We start from the raw sequence: 16,579 nt of genomic DNA on the forward strand, positions 1-16,579 counted from the left end.
CACCAGCTCAGCTGGGATTCACAACTCGGCACTTAGCAGCAGGTTAAAAGTTCATACTAAGGTCATAGATATGCCTGTCAACTGCCTGGAACTCTGGACCTCAAAATGTAGACCACCAGCTCTGCTGGGATGCTGGATTCACTACTCGGCACTTAGCAGCAGGTTAAAAGTTCATACTAAGGTCATAGATATGCCTGTCAACTGCCTGGGACTCTGGACCTCAAAATGTAGACCACCAGCTCAGCTAGGATTCACTACTCGGCACTTAGCAGCAGGTTAAAAGTTCATACTAAGGTCATAGATATGCCTGTCAACTGCCTGGGACTCTGGACCTCAAAATGTAGACCACCAGCTCAGCTGGGATTCACTACTCGGCACTTAGAAGCAGGTTAAAAGTTCAAGCTTCAAAATCACTACAGTACAGAAATGCAGAAAAGGCAAGTTGAATATAATGCATGATTGAAAGAAAAAGGGAATTCCTCCCTATGCATGTAAATTAATTGGTGGGTCGAAGACCAAGAACATACAAGATGGTTTCCATGAGATTGATTGTGTTGATACACATGATATTAAAAATTAGTTATACGAGCTAAGAAAAAGAAAAAAGATAGATGGTCTACAACTCCACATTACATTGCATAAATCCCAACACCTTGGATAAGGCCTATTACCTATGTACAGACTAATAGACACCTTCATCTTTGAAGGATAAAACAGTCGTTGGAAGGGAACTGCTTCCACACACTCTTAAAACAAATAATAGCAAGTGTGTAAATCCTCCCCCAGGATAAAACAAAGCGAGCTCACAATTCCCTGAATATATTCATGCTGTGTATATGATTGTTACATACTTACATGTACTAATTACCTCCTCCGGCGCTTAGCATCCACCTGAAATCAACCAGCAAAACATGACAACTGTTGTTATGATATGTAGTAATAATAGTGATTATCTCATAAACAAAAGATCAACAAGAAGGATTGTGTATGTACTGGTTCCTAGGAACTCAACAAAACAAGGTACAACTTCTGCATAGTTGTGTACAATCGCTAAAACAACCTAACCACCAATGTTTTTGCTCTAGAGATATATTCTAATCTATAACTGACAATCCCAATTAAACCATCTATAGGAAATCACAATTTTGGACTTTTAATTTACTCTTTTTTTTTTAATTGTTTCTTCCTCTTTTTCGTTTTCTTTCCTCTATCCTTCCTTTCTTAGTGCTTTTTACAAGACAAAAGCTTTCATCATCTACTTGATAATTTCCAGGGCTACCGTATCTCCTGGTCCACACAAAAAAGCAACCCCAGCTGATAACTCTCGTCTCCCCAGGTCGAATCTGAAATCTCCTCTTGACTGGAAAAGACCATATATCCTAGTGACTTTTTTAAGGCATCCCTTGTCTCCCTGAAAAATCTAGTGTTGCTGACGAATCTACAGCTAGCTATTGACCTAGGTTCTTCAATCTTCACATCGTTTACACCAATCAGGAAACCCCATCGTTTCCCCAAGCAACTCCCGCATCATACTACTGTTTTTCCCCTTATTGATGCTATGTTGGCATAGAACAATGAAGAGTATAACTAAATATTTAATGTCTTTGTTTAGGAAAATGCTAGATGCCAAAGAGCCCTTGGTTAAAATTACTTGTGCATTACATCACACTGCAATATGAATACTGTATGTTCTAGATAACAATATTCCAATCCACGACAAATGCCGACCGCATACACAGAACCGAATCCAGTTCACTAATTAATGGCAGGGAATGATCATCTTAGTAACCCCACTGAGTCACTGACCCCTTGATAATATGCATTCAACACACTTACATCTAATCCTCTACAAAAAAGAACGCAAGCAAAAAGGCGGGATTTGTAGGGGCAATAGTTTTCCAGGGCATGGTCAAATAGCATTTCAGCCCTTGCTCATTTAAAATAGGGTCATTTAGATAAACACCCCCATATAGATTCATATGTTTTCTAAAACCCTAACCTATAATTTGCACCTTACAAAGACAACCCCAATAGCAATGGTGATGTGACCTCTTAAAACGAATAGAAAATGTGAAAGTGCATGAACCCATGATTTTTTATTCCAAAAATACCCTTGGAATCTATTATATCAACCTTTGGGTTCTGTTTGGTTGCAATATGAATTTCATTTACAGTGGTGTAAATGCATAGGAGTGCAAATGGACCAAGTGTAAATCCTGGTTTACTTTTGCTTCAAGATTTGACCTTGTTTCATTTGTTTGTAAGTAAAACAGAGTAAAATGATGTGGTCCCCAATTTATATGAAAGAGAAATGAAGTGAAAGGTTATTTATTTAGGGAGAGAAAGGTAGAAAAAAAAATTGTTGTGGTTCCCACTTTATATGAAAGAGAATTTAAGGTAGGAAGAAGTGGTAGAAATTTTGCATCAGATTGTCAAATGCAAAATTTGCACTGTTAGTGGATGCAAATGAGACAGAAAGTGCAAATTTTGCATCAAGAGTGCAAATAAGGCTGTGTTTTGTCAATGCAAACACAAATATGCAAATGCAAATATGTACTCTGCATAAATACCCTCTTTCCGGTTCAAGAATGCAAAGTGGGTTCGCAATGTAACCCGTTCTTTGTATTCTTCATATTTGGTTAAAATCGGTGCAAAGTGTGGGCCCCATCATTAATTGTCTTAAACTTTTGGTTAAACACACCAATTATGAGAAGAGAACAAATTTGTATCCAAAAAATGGGTACAGCAATGCTCTCTTCTCAGAATACAAAAAATGTCAGAAAACACATTTTTGACCTCTTAATCATTGCATTTTTGCATGTCAAACAAGCGCTCACAAATCCAAACTGGGGTACATACCCTGGTTCAGCATTTGTATCGCAAACAAACACAGCCTAATAATCACAAACAAATATATGCAAAATTGAACCAGCTGCAAAATTTGTATCTGGTTCAGATTTGCATTGCAAACAAATGCAGTCATAGAAACAAAACCCGGGGGTAAAATCAACACCTTTTTATTTTTCTTTTGATTAATTTGTTCAAACAGGCATTAGGATAAAAAATGTCATTTCCTATTCCCATAAAAGAAAAACAGTGGCAAGTATAGCAGTTACAAACTAAGGGGTTTTCTTTGTAAATGACCCTTTAAAATATTAGAATACGTATTATGAGACTATTTATCTATTTTCCATAATTTATCTTATTGCTTTTTATAAGCAACAGTACCCCAAATTTTATTAATAATGAGAAATAAAAACATTACAAGAAACATTACAAGTCATACAAACAATAAAAAACAGCATAAGAAACAGTAAATTGCATTGTTGTCTTTGATAATGGAAAAGGAAAAGAATAATTCTATCATTTTAAACTTCAACAGGATCTACACTTTCATTTCCTTCAACTATATTTTATTTATTTATCTATTTATGCTGCATTGAAATAGGATAATGAAATAGAGTCTGCTAAATCCTTTCGCTTTGGAGGTTTTCCCTCAGAACCCAATTCCCTATGGGCATTTGGTAATCAAAAGTAAATACAGCCTTCATCAAAATAGTTTGGACTCAAATCTGCAAGAGGAGTCATGACGCAATGCCTTAAGAAAGCAATTAAAGTAATTGATCCCATTTTCCCGCAACATATCAGGTATTACCCAATATCTAGCCAAAAGGAAAACTTTTGGTAGAGGATTCTGGTGGGGGAGTAGCCCTCTTCGTTTCTGTTTCCCTCAAGTGTACCTCATTTCTTGAATTCAACCAATGGCAAAGCAATATTTTACTGAACTCAATGTTTTTAACTACTGAACCTTAAATTCTTGAAGTTAACTTCAAAACCATAACCTTGCCCCTGTTGATTTTAGTGGAACCAAGCCCCCACAGGCCATAAATCCACATATCACTTTTTTAGGTTAGTCAAACAAATGCCAGAAAGTGGTCCAAAATCAGTTCACCTAGGTGCCTCTTAGGCATAATGTCCGCGTTAAAGGAGTGATTCCTTCACAATGTGGTAAAATCTTATCATGCCACATTTATCAAAAAAATAAAAATTATCATGCCACCAAAATTGCTGTATAAGCTAAAAATTATTTGCTTCTCTATTCTTCTAGGTTTTTTCTCTTCTACTAGCTTGTTGAAAGTTGTTATTTCTCTAAGTATAGTACACCACAGGGGTACTATTGTAATTCTCCTCTTATTTTTTAGTTGCTGTTTCCCTAGTATATATACTTAAAAGCTGGCACCACCAGTAATCTTTTTCGGCTCTCAAACCTTTCTTCTCTCTTCCTCTCTCTCTCTCTTCTTTCTTCCTCTCTTCTCCTCTCCTACATAACATGGTATCAGAGTGGGACTATCAGATCTGAAAAGGAGAGATCGAGTGAACTGTTCCCTTCGCACCAGACTTCCAGATCTGCCAACATCATCTACTGTTTGAGTGATTGAAGATCAAGTTTGCTCCTCATGCCTGAAGTAACATCTCTCCTTCCCTCTTTTTTTCTGGTCATGCGCCAGGACAAAACCTGTACTAGGTCTGCTGGTTGGATGTGATTTGACCAGCACCTCTGTCTTTCCTTATTTGTGGGGTCAACTGAACCCTGTAAAATCTGTAGGTCGGTAAAGATCTTTTGTGTGCTGCTATATGCTGAAACTGAAGGTCAGAGTGACCTGTACTTGCTATAACAGCATCTATGTTTGATGCGTAAGTCAAGAAATGATCTGTATGCCCCGTGACAGCAATTAGTTTGTTTCTGTAGGTCAAGGGATGACCTGTTAGTGCTGTAACAGAACCTGTGTTTATCAAAAAAGGGCCTGTTAATGCTGTAACAGCACCTGTGTTTATCAAAAAGGGGTAACGGCACCTGTATTTATCAAAAAGGGATGTGTTTCTAAAGAAAAAAGGAGTTCCTTTTCTCCCTTGGTGTTAGACCATTTTTTTTAAGTTTTGTGCCCACTTTTAAGAGTGTTTTTGAATCTGTAACCATGAGCGGTGAAGATTCTGCTATGTCCAGCGTTTCCTCAATGCAGAATGGAATGAATGGGGGTGTGGACCTATCCTTTCCCATGGCTGTTATTCCTCTTGGCAGCTTAAATTATTTAGAATGGTCAAGAGGGATCAAATTGTACTTTACTACAAGGGGAAAGATAGGTTATATAAATGGGAGAATCAAAGAACCCAATTCTGGGAGTGCTGAATATGACAGATGGAACCAAGAAAACAGCATGATCATGTCCTGGCTTATAGTGTCTATGCAACCTCAAATAAGAAGGAATTTTATGTGGGCTGAAACAACAAATGAAATTTGGGAACAAGCAAAATCAACATATTCTAAGATGAGTCACTATGCAAAAATTTACCAGTTACAGGGAGAATCGCCCACTTGTAAATAGAGGGAGAGGTGTCTCTCTGTGTAGAAGGAATTAGATCATTATCAGAGTGTGGACTGGAAGTGTGATGAAGATGCAAAATTATACAACTTGTTTCCTAGCAAAGAGTGTATGCTTTCCTACATGCCTTGAATCCTGCATATGAATTTATCAGAGTTCAAATCCTAGGTAGCAAGGATCTTCCCTCTGTCCAGGAAGTTTATGCTCTAGTACAATCAGAAGAAAGTAAAAGGAATTTGATGAATAATTTTGGAGGTGATGCAATTGGATTGGAGGCAAAAGGGAGTGTGATTACGGGTGGGGGAAATACCTTTAAGAGGGGGGATTTTCAAAAAAAGGCAGATGACGAAGACAAACTGTGGTGTACTCATTGCCAGAAACCTCGACACACCCGAGATACATGCTGGGATCTTCATGGGAAGCCGAAATGGACTCAAGATTTGATTAAGAAGCAAGGTTCAGATCTGAGTAAAAAGTTAGGACAGCAAGGTACAAGAAAGCACACTATGGCAAACATGGGCTTTCAAGATAATCAGCCCCACATTACTACTGTGACTCAAACACACACATCTGGATCAGACCCAAGGGAGGATATTATTAATTCCTTCCATGACCATTTATAGCTCTATGGTAGAGCAATTCGTCAAATGGATGCTCCTCCCTCAACTTCATTTGTGTCTACATCAAGTAACTCTGCCACAACTTTCCATGTAGCATCTCATACTCCTGACACTCCTTGGATCCAGTGTTTTAAAAGCACAAGGTGCAGGGGTCAATTTGTGCCTAAGGCGCAAGGTGAGGCGCACACCTTTTTGATGCAAGGCGCAAAAATTAAAAAAAAATGCTATAAAATAAAAAATGTCAAAATTTTCAAGAAAAATGCCAAAAAAATAAAAAAATGCCAAAAATTAAAAAAAAAATATTAAACACAATATTAATAAAATATATAAACTAAAATTTTAAAATAATGTTTTAAAATACCTATTGTCTAAAATTAAAATACATACACATAAGATGTAAAGCATATTCAAATGAGAATTCAAAAATAAAATCAAACATATAAAACATTTTCAAGCATGTAAAACCTCTAATTTCTTTTTTCACTCAATTGTAGTACTTCACATAGCCCGAACAAGACTTATGTGGTTCATTGAAGCTCCGAGAACCCCCAATTTTCTTATGTTGTTCATTCATTCATTGCGATAAAACATCTTCTTAAAAGGCAATGAAAGTTGTAAAATCATTATTTTTTATGTGAGAAATAAGAACTTCAGACCCTAACATAGACTTGTTCGGGCTTGCCTCGAGAGGCATGCTACAAAGGTGACTCATAGAATCAAGAATGCAATATGTTTTACATCACATTAACTACTTGAAGCAATGCAATTAAGGAAAAAAAGAGATTGTGGGTTTTACATGCTTGAAAATGCTTCATATGTTAGCTTTTATTTTTAAAATTTCATTTGAATGCACTTTACATGTTATGTTTATGTATTTTAATTTTAGATAATAGGTTTCTTAAATCATTTATTTTAAAATTTAAGTTTATATTTTTATTAACATTATGTTTAATATTTTTAATTTTTTTTGCATTCTTTTAAAATTTTTTGGCATCTTTTTTGGAAATTTCTGACTTTTTTTTTATATTTTAGCTTCTTTTTTGTAATTTTGTGGCTTTCTTAAAAAGGCACGCACCTCGCCTTGCACCTTGCGCCTCAGGCGCAAATTGGCCTTTGCACATTTTTTGCGCCTTGCGCTTTTAAAACACTAGTTTTATTATAAATTTAATAAACTGATTCTCCTTTTTGTAGTATTAAGATTATGATAAATTCTGATTTCTTATAAAACTTAATGAATTTATTATGATTTTTAATACTAAATTTATAATAAATTATGATTTAGTATAAAATTTAATAAATTTATTCTGATTTTTTATATTAAATGTAGAATATGATTTATTATAAAATTTAATAAAAATTTTCTGACTTTAATAAATATTTTAAAAATACTAACTAGTTAATATTTTATTACTTGAAAAATATTTTATGTTTTATATTATAATGTAATTAATTTATTCTTTTGTTTTTATTTTTTGTTAATTATTTTTTATAAATATTTTATAAAAATACTAACTAGTTAACATTTTCTGATTTTTATTTTTGTTTTCTAATGAATATTGTAATTTTATCTCAAATATTAATTTTCTTATTATTTATTCATTTTAGCGGCTTTTGTAGTGAGGGTCTACGTTATTTTTGTAGACCTTCATGTACTGTAATAAGAGTGAAATAAAAATTCTATTTATTAGTTTTCATTTATGAGGTCTATAATATTTTAATAGACCCTCTTGCATTATAACATGTTTATATAAAGGTGTTTTAAAGATTCCATTTTAGGGCTTGCTATTGTGATGGTCTATAGGCTTCCATAGACCATCATGGACTATAGCAAGTCTTTAAAGTTTAAATAAACTCAAGGCTAAGGTTTCAATTTCATTCGAATGAACTTCAGCCTCCTCAAATCTCGAAGAGATGCAGAGTGTCTGCAACCAATGAGCAGAAAACCAGCACTCAATGAAGCCGTTCAAGAAAATAATAGAAGAAAACAAAGAGCATTCTCCTCCTTCTTGACCTTGAATTCACACCTTCCGCTGCCCTCTCTCTCTCTCTCTCTCTCTCTTCCTTTTTCCTAGGTTTTTCATGGTTATTCACCATGAGAGAGAAATAGGGTTATTGCATATCTGAATCAAGACGAGAGCAATTTCTTCAGTTTCATAAGCTGAATGTCCTGCTTCCAAGAAAAAGATATTTCAGTGCATGACCACTCTTGTGCTTGGTTAGATCCTGAAGTTGTACTCCAGCTCCAGGTACACAAGCTAAAACATAAAACCCTCTTCTTTTTCCTCTTTAACGTCTCTTTTTGTTTGATATGAGATGTTTGTAGTTCAAATATATGCTGAGTTGTCGACATATACTTGGAAATATTATATATATTTTTTTGTTTATTGGGAACGAAATGGTCGAAATATCGACCGATATATTGTATTTTTTAATTCATGTAAAGTTTATGTCACTGGGTCTCGACACCGACATGTCGGGCGACATTTCCAACATTTCGCAACATTTTAAACCATGACTCAAACCCTTTTTTTGAAAATCATACAAAAGGCATCTCTTTTACCACGAACTCCAAATGCTGGAATGGTTGATGACAAAGGAGCTATTGATTTGTCATAGAAACAACAATGAATGCAATTTTACAAAGCTTGCTAATTTTATTGATCTAACATTGCTGAAAAATCACAATAAAACAGCAGACAGATTAACAGTGCTTAATTAACCAATGCTATTAATAATTTAATAAATGAGAATACAAGGTGCTTTCCCTTGTAAAAAAAAAAAAATCATATGCAACTCAGCTTGCAAGTAAATTCATATAGTCACTGTAAGGACCACAAACCTGTGAAGTTTTGATGAAGCAATGGAAATACCTTAGTTTCTGAGTTTCTGGAAACATTGTGAGAGTTGAACAATTTCTTTTGATCTTGAAAAGAACAACTTTGACAGAAGAAGTGCTCAAGTGTTTTGGCTTCTTCTGCAGTCAAGTCTATACAATGAGGATGGAACCTGGACCACAAGCATTGGAATGAATATGGTTATAAGATCTGTTGATATAATGTTCTTATACCAGTAACAGAATGTGGATGATGGACAAAGCAGAGGAACAGATGAATAAATAGAGTCAACTGAAGCCTGAAGGGTGTCTGTATATATATATATATTAGAACAGAACCAAGTTACAGAATACAAGAGGCCCCAAAACCATAATTCTGGGGACCAAGAAGCCGGAAAACAGTACAATTAGAAGCCGCCAGGGATCAGCTGGGCTCCCAATACCCTTGGTTGAATTCCTAAAGCAACAGCATTCCGAGAGATTAGTTTTCCAACAGTACAGGACAATAGCTGATCCACAGTGTTGTGTTTATCCTGGAAAATTTTTCTGTTTCTTTCAGCCCAAATGGTGCTAATTACAGCTGCAGGAATTGAGAGCCAGACACCTTTTCCTAATTTAGATAGGCCTCTCTGGTCCCAGCTCCACAAGAGATGCAAAACAGTTGTAGGCATGACCCAAGCTAGCTGCCTAGAGAAGTGGTTCCAGATTTTGTATAGGACAATGCAGAAATAAGTGGCTGCTACCTTCCTCCCCTTAATTACAGAACACACAATAAGAATCCTGCAGCTGTATACCTCTCCTCTCCAGATTTCTCTTGGTAAGGCACTTATCCAGAGCCACAGCCCAGATCAAAGCATTTAGCTTTAAAGGGACAATCTGGTTCCAGACTTTATCAGCCGGGAAATCAGCAAATTGATCTGTTGAGAGGATCCTGGGAAACGAGGTAACAGAAAACAGACCATCTGTGCTCCATGACCAAACCCATGAATCATCTACTGATAAATCCAGAGACTGATTAGATAACATCTCCAACAGCCCTGATACTTGATCTATTTCCCAGTCCTGGAAATGCCTTCTGAAAGAGGGGCCCCAAAGGCAATTGTTGTCTCTAACCTCGTAGCAGTCAGCAACCAAGGCTTCTTGGTTTTCTCCCGTTTGAAACAGCTGAGGGAACATCTCGGCAAGGGTCTATTAGTACACCACACATCCTTCCAGAATCGAATCCTCTGGCCATTCCCCAACTTAACCGAAAGGCCATTACTCAGTAAAGGGAAGATCTCCACGATTTTCTTCCAAATCGAGCACTCAAGAGAGATTATGGAACTGGTAGTAACCCAGTCCCCAATGTCAGGGCTATACTTGGCTGCAATTAAACTCCTCCACCAGCTCCCTCTTTCTCTGCCAAATCTCCAAATCCATTTCCCCAAAAGAGCCTTATTGAAGACCTTCATTTTTTCTGATCCCTAGCCCACCTTTGTCTTTTGGAGCACAAACTTGACCCCAGCTCACCAAATGAATCTTCTTCTCTTCTTCCTACCCTTTCCATAAAATATCCCTTTGCAATTTTTCCACTCTTTGAGCTACTTTTCTTGGCATTGGGAAGAGAGACAGAAAATATGAGGGAAGATTTGATAACGCACTCTTGAGAAGAGTAATTCTTCCCCCCAGAGAGAGAGATTTAGTTTTCCAACCTGCCAGTTTCCTTTCTAACCTCTCCACCACTGGCTCCCAAATCAAAGAGGATATGCATTTAGCCCCCAGAGGGAGACCAAGATGAGTAGTTGGAAGGAATCCAACTTGGCAGGCAAGCACCTCTGCCAGGTTATCTATGTTTTCCACCTTTCCTACTGTAATTAACCTGCTCTTGACCCAGTTGACTTTCAAGCCTGAGACTACTTCGAACCAGCACAATACCCCAAGAAGCACACCCAATTGCTCCAAATCAGCATCAATGAAGCTTCAAAACCTTGCCATAGGCCCTCCTCTCCCACCCTGTTCACAAAAGCAGAGAGAACCTCCATCACACAAACGAATAGAAGAGGAGAGAGAGGGTCTCCTTGCTAAAGACCTCTAGAACTCTTGAAAAAGTCAGTTGACTGACCATTAACCAAGACTGAAATTTTTGGAGAAGTGGTGCATACTTTTAATCCAATTTCTCCATTTGTGCTCGAAATTCATTCTTTCCAATACAAAGTCCAAGCATCTCCAATTCAAGTGATCATAGTCCTTTTTTTTTTGATAATTGAGTGATCATAGTCCTTTTCCAAGACTAATTTGCACAGCATCCCCATTTTTCCTTCCCTTTTCCTTGAATCAATCAGTTCATTAGCCACTAGAACACTATCCAGCATTTGTGTCTCTGGCACAAAAGCAAATTGATTCTTGGTTATCACCGAGTTAAGGACCTTCTTCATTCTTTCAGCCAAAACTTTAGCTAGAATCTTATAAAAGCTGTTCAACAAGCTTATAGGCCTGAAATCCCTCATATTTGTAGTTCCTTCCACCTTCAGAATCAAAGAAATGAAAGTAGCATTCAGACTTCTTTCAAGGGCAGTATTGGAATGGAAATCCTGAAACACTTTAAGAAAGTCCACTTTAACTACTTCCCATCACTTCTTATAAAAAATGTTTGTGAGACCATCCGGCCCTGGAGATTTATCCACTTCTAGCTTTTTAATCACTTGCCATACTTCTTCCTCTGAAAATGGAGCTTCCAACTCTCTTTGTTGTGCTGCTGATATTTTATTAAACGGAAGATCTAGGGGAGGAGGTCTCCTTTTCCAGCTCTCCTTGAACAAGTCTAAGAAGTAGCAGGTTGCAATGTTTTTTAGTCCATTCCAAGATTCTCCCATTTGGCCATCAAACTCCAGTTTTTCGATATGGTTGATTCTTTTCCTTGCATTTACCATCTTATGAAAGAAGCCAGAGTTTCTATCCCCTGCCTTCAGCCAGCTGATTTTTGATCTTTGCCTACATTTCAGTTCATCCCTATATGCTAGATTATTGAGAACCAGTTTTGCTTCAGAACTTTTCTTCCTATCTTCTTCAAGTAACGGACCATTCTCCTCCGCCAAATCTATTTCTTTGATCAGATTGAGGCAATTTCTCTTTTCATATTCCGTCTGATCTCTAAATTCCTACTTCCAAGATTTAAGATAATCTTTAATTGAACTTAATTTCTTTGCCAAGATATAAGAGCTAGAACCCTCAAAGTTTCTTTCTGTCCACTATGAAGAAAGTAAAGGCACTCTTCTTCAAACCAAGCATTCTCCATCTTGAAAGGACATTTTCTAGACCCTTGACCTCCACAGCTCAACTGAATTGTAGTATAATCTGAAACAGGTCTTGGAAGGGCCACCTGTTTCACTTGCTGATAGGTATCTTCCCAATCTGGTGAGATTAGAAATTTGTCTAGTTTAACCAGAGCTGGGTTCTCTTGGTTGTTCGTCCAGGTGTATTGCCCTCCTAAGAAAGGTAAATCAATTAAGTTAAACTGGTTAATAAAGTCCGTAAACCTTCTCATATCCCTAGTTCTCCAAGTTTCTCCTTTTCTGTCCTCCATGAACCTGACAACATTGAAGTTTCCTCCCAATACCCAAGGAATGTTGAGTCCCTTTCTTGCATTAGCTAAATCCTCCCAAAGTCTCTCCCTATCCGAACTGATTGTTGGACCATACACGTTGGTAAATTGTCTTTGGCTACCTCCTTCAAACTCCAAAACTACAGAGATTGAAAATTCCCCTACCTAAGAAGAAATTAACTTACATTTTTTCCTGTCCCAAAAAATTAGTAAACCACCAGCTGAGCCTCTAGCCAGCCTGCCCATCCATCTTACTTGACCTTGCCCTCATATGCTTCTAACCACCCCTGCCTCCACAAATTCCAGCTTAGGGCCTGTTCGTTTGTTCTGAAGTCTGACATCTGAAAGTGTAATAATTACATTAAGAGGTATATTGGTATTGATGAACTTTTCTTTCCTCTGAACTCTAAATGCAGAGAATGTTGTTCTGAATTCTGAACTCCGAATTCTGAAAACTATCAAATATTTATTTTGACCCCATATATGAGACTTTTTGTTTAACTTTTCAGGGGTATCATTGGAAAAGAAAAAGTTGTATGGTTGCACTTTAAGAGATAAGAGATAAGAGAAAACGAACAACCAATTTTCTCTTAAAGTTAAAAGATTCCTTTAAGAGATAAGAGTTAAGAGGAAACGATCAGGCCCTTATTTTCTTGGAAGAAATCACATCTGACTTCCACCTCTTCAGAAAATCACTCACCACTATCCTCCTCCTTCCTGAACCCAACCCCCTCACATTCCATGAAATAATTCTCAGATCCATATAAAGCAGAGAGTTCCCCTAAACATCATTGTGTTGCAAAGTTGTATTTGGAATATTGCAATTAATAAATTTGTGATTCTATTATCTCATGGATATGATGATATTTATATGCTTGTTTATGAAATCCATTGTTAGATAAAAAATATTGTTATTATCTTCAATATAGATGTTTGCTGGTTGCTAAATGCTAATGTAAGCATAGAGAATCAGCCTAATATTTAGGATATTTTTTACCAAAATCCATTGCCTAGATTGTCTAGGTTCTTTACTGTCACCTAGCTTCCCCTTAATGCCTTGACAACTATGAATACTTTATTTTCCCTAATGGCATTCTAGCAAAAACTCTAAATTATCCTCAACTGTTCCTATAAACTGAATCACCTAAGACAGTACCACCATGAGACGAATAAAACAATAGAAAGGAAAGAACATGATTAAAGAGGTCTTAAAACTTACCAATCAGTGCATCGCTCGCATTGCACCATTAGGTTATCAGGGTTGTATGGCATTTCACATTTGCAGTATCTGCCCATATGAAATGATAAATATAAATAAGTAGGCAAGGAGGAGACAAGTTTCACACAAAAATGACATTTCAAAATCTAGAATCCAGACCACCAATTTCCATAACAGAAATTCCAAAAGGACTCCAGTATGCTACAAGCTTCAAGAAATTATACAACCCCGGTTAGTCAGAAAACGACACTTCAGGACACAAACTTTGGTTCTAAAGGCACATATATTTGCAAAGCCAGGATATTTTGATGTGTAACCCTCGAATACTTCAGCACAACATCAAGAAGAACAACAAGAAGTGGAAAAAGAATAAAGGAAAAAAGAAAACAAAATCCAAGTCACTGGAAAGGTACAGGAAGAATGACACATACCCAGTTCCTAATTCAATCCATTTTGTTAACATTAGATTTTAGAATGAAAAATCCCAACTTGACCAGCAAAACCGCAAATTTGGCTCCAATTTCGTGCAAACATTTAACGGATGAAAGTGAAACAACCTCTGGACTAATTACTGTACGTATGCGAAGAAATTCAAACATACACAGCGACTCTGTCGGGGTTGAACGCTCCGGTGGAGGAGTTATACTCGAAGCGACAGAAGTAATCGTCGTTACCAACAGCATCGAGTTTAGTATAATTCTTGAAGCTGTGTACCGTACACTTGCCCTCGATGGTATCGGCGCTCTGTATGTCGTAGTGGTCGGAGAGAAAAACCTCCTTGGCTCCGTGAAACTGCCTCCGGCCTCCGATCGACTCCTCCGGCCGGTAATACCACCGTACCTGTACTTTCGTGTTCCCCCTACTGTCCGATTCTATCTTCTCCACTTTAGCTACGTAAGGGGGTTTCGATGAGTCCGAAGGTCTCATCAAAACGCAGTCCCCAGCTGTGGAGGAGTGTGCAGGTTAAGCAGAATTCACAAATAGGAGGGGTGAAGATGCATGTTCGAGAAAGTTTGGCAGGAAACAAAAGAAAAGATTCTTCTTTGGTGGTTCACTGGTTTGTGCTTACCTCTGATGATCTTGTTGATGCCTTTAATTGTGTACGAGTCTATTGTTCTTCTTGGTGCCCGGGCTTTCGCCATGGACCGAGTGAAGAAAGCGAAGGCATGCACAGGACGGAGGGCAAGGACACTGGTTTTTCCGGTGGTTGAATCATTAAAATGAGAAAGGAAAGAAACAAGAAAAAGGCAAATTTAGCTACCAATACCCTTAGGGCCCGTTTGGTTTTCGTGAATAAAGACCCTGGAATCGGGATCGGAATGGGCCATTCCCGGGGCTGTGAATGCAACTGGATTTGGTCCAATCCAATATTTATCCATTTACAAATGGATTGGACCAAATCCAGTCCAAATCCATATAAACTAAACCCAATCTGGTCCAAATAAAATGCAAATGGATGGGTCCAATTCAATCCAAATTGAATCAAACGCCAAAGTAATATGAGAAATCCTAAATATATATATATATATATATATATATATATATATATATATATATATATATATATAATTACAACACTAGTTGCAATCCAATCCAGTCCAATTAAAATGCAATTTGATCGAATTGGATCCAATCCAATCCAAATTGAATCAAACACCAGAATAACATGAGAAATCTAGAAAAATATATAAAAAAAACTACAACACTTGTGGCAATTCAATCCAGTCCAATTGAAATGCAAATGGACCAGATTGGGTCCAATCCAATCCAAATTAAATCAAATACCAAAATAACATGAAAAATCTAGAAAAATATATTAAAAAAACTACAACACATTTTGCAATCTAATCTAGTCTAATTAAAATGCAAATGGACCAAATTGGGTCCAATCCAATCAAATTGAATCAAACACCAAAATAACATGAGAAATCTAGAAAATATATATATAAAAAAAAAAAACTATAACACCTATTGCAATCCAATCCAAGCCAATTAAATGCAGATGGACCGAATTGGGTCTAATTCAGTCCAAATTGAATGAAATATTAAAAAAATTATATAAAATTTTAAAAAATAAAAAAAAATTATAGAAATATATTAAAACCATGGTTTTCAACACATCGTTGACTCAAATGGTTGGACAAGGCAACTGGTTGGTACTAATTCACCCTTAATTCGTATCTTGGCCAAAATGGATTAGATTGGGTCCAATCCAATATAAATTGAATCAAATGCTAAAATAACATGAGGAATCCAGAAAAATATATTAAAAAAAAACTACAACACCTACTACAATTCAATCTAGTCTAATTGAAATGCAAATGGATAAGATTGGGTCCAATCCAATCCAAATTGAATCAAACACCAAAATAACATGAAAAAATCTAAAAAAAATATATAAAAAACTACAACATCTATTGCAATCCAATCCAATCCAACTAAAATGCAAATGGACCAAATTGGATCCAATCCAATTCAAATTGAATCAAACTCCAAAATAACATGAGAAATCCAAAAAATATATATAAAAAAACTACAACACCTATTGCAATCTAATCCAGTCCAATTAAAATCCAAATGGATCAGATTGAGTCCAATCTAATCCAAATTGAATCAAACACCAGAATAACATGAAAAATCCAAAATATATATATAAAAAACTACAGCACATGTTGCAATTCAATCCAATCCAATTAAAATGCAATTGGATCATATTTGGTCCAATCCAATCCAAATTGAATCAAACACCAAAGTAACATGAGAAATACCAAAAAATATATAAAAAAAATACAACACCTGTTACAATCTAATCTAGTCCAATTAAAACACAAATGGATCGAATTGAGTCCAATCCAATCCAAATTGAACCAAACACCAGAATAACATGAGAAATCCAAAAAAAAAATATATGAAAAACTAGGAACACTTGTTGCAATTCAATCGAGT

At 36.4% G+C, this 16,579-nt stretch overlaps 1 protein-coding gene across 2 annotated transcripts; it reads right to left on the minus strand.

The window, feature by feature from the left end:
* Nucleotides 1-459: 459 nt before the first annotated feature.
* LOC148876346 (chromatin remodeling protein SHL-like) lies at nucleotides 460-14,886 on the minus strand. 2 transcript variants are annotated; one of them, XM_088966655.1, is made up of 5 exons: nucleotides 14,703-14,886; nucleotides 14,235-14,577; nucleotides 13,634-13,702; nucleotides 8,872-9,007; nucleotides 460-891 (listed from the first exon to the last, which is right to left on the minus strand). In XM_088966655.1, the coding sequence occupies exons 1-5, from the start codon at nucleotides 14,773-14,775 to the stop codon at nucleotides 865-867; spliced, it is 648 nt and encodes a 215-aa protein (XP_088822781.1). In that variant the 5' UTR covers nucleotides 14,776-14,886; the 3' UTR covers nucleotides 460-864. The 2 variants fall into 2 exon arrangements, with proteins under 2 accessions (XP_088822781.1, XP_088822780.1); XM_088966654.1 differs by having other exon boundaries at nucleotides 8,841-9,007; nucleotides 14,703-14,862.
* Nucleotides 14,887-16,579: the final 1,693 nt, after the last annotated feature.

The sequence above is a fragment of the Nelumbo lutea genome, chromosome 1, assembly GCF_056320005.1.
Source record: "Nelumbo lutea isolate HS-2025 chromosome 1, American lotus-T2T, whole genome shotgun sequence".
In the NCBI taxonomy this organism is placed as follows: domain Eukaryota; kingdom Viridiplantae; phylum Streptophyta; class Magnoliopsida; order Proteales; family Nelumbonaceae; genus Nelumbo; species Nelumbo lutea.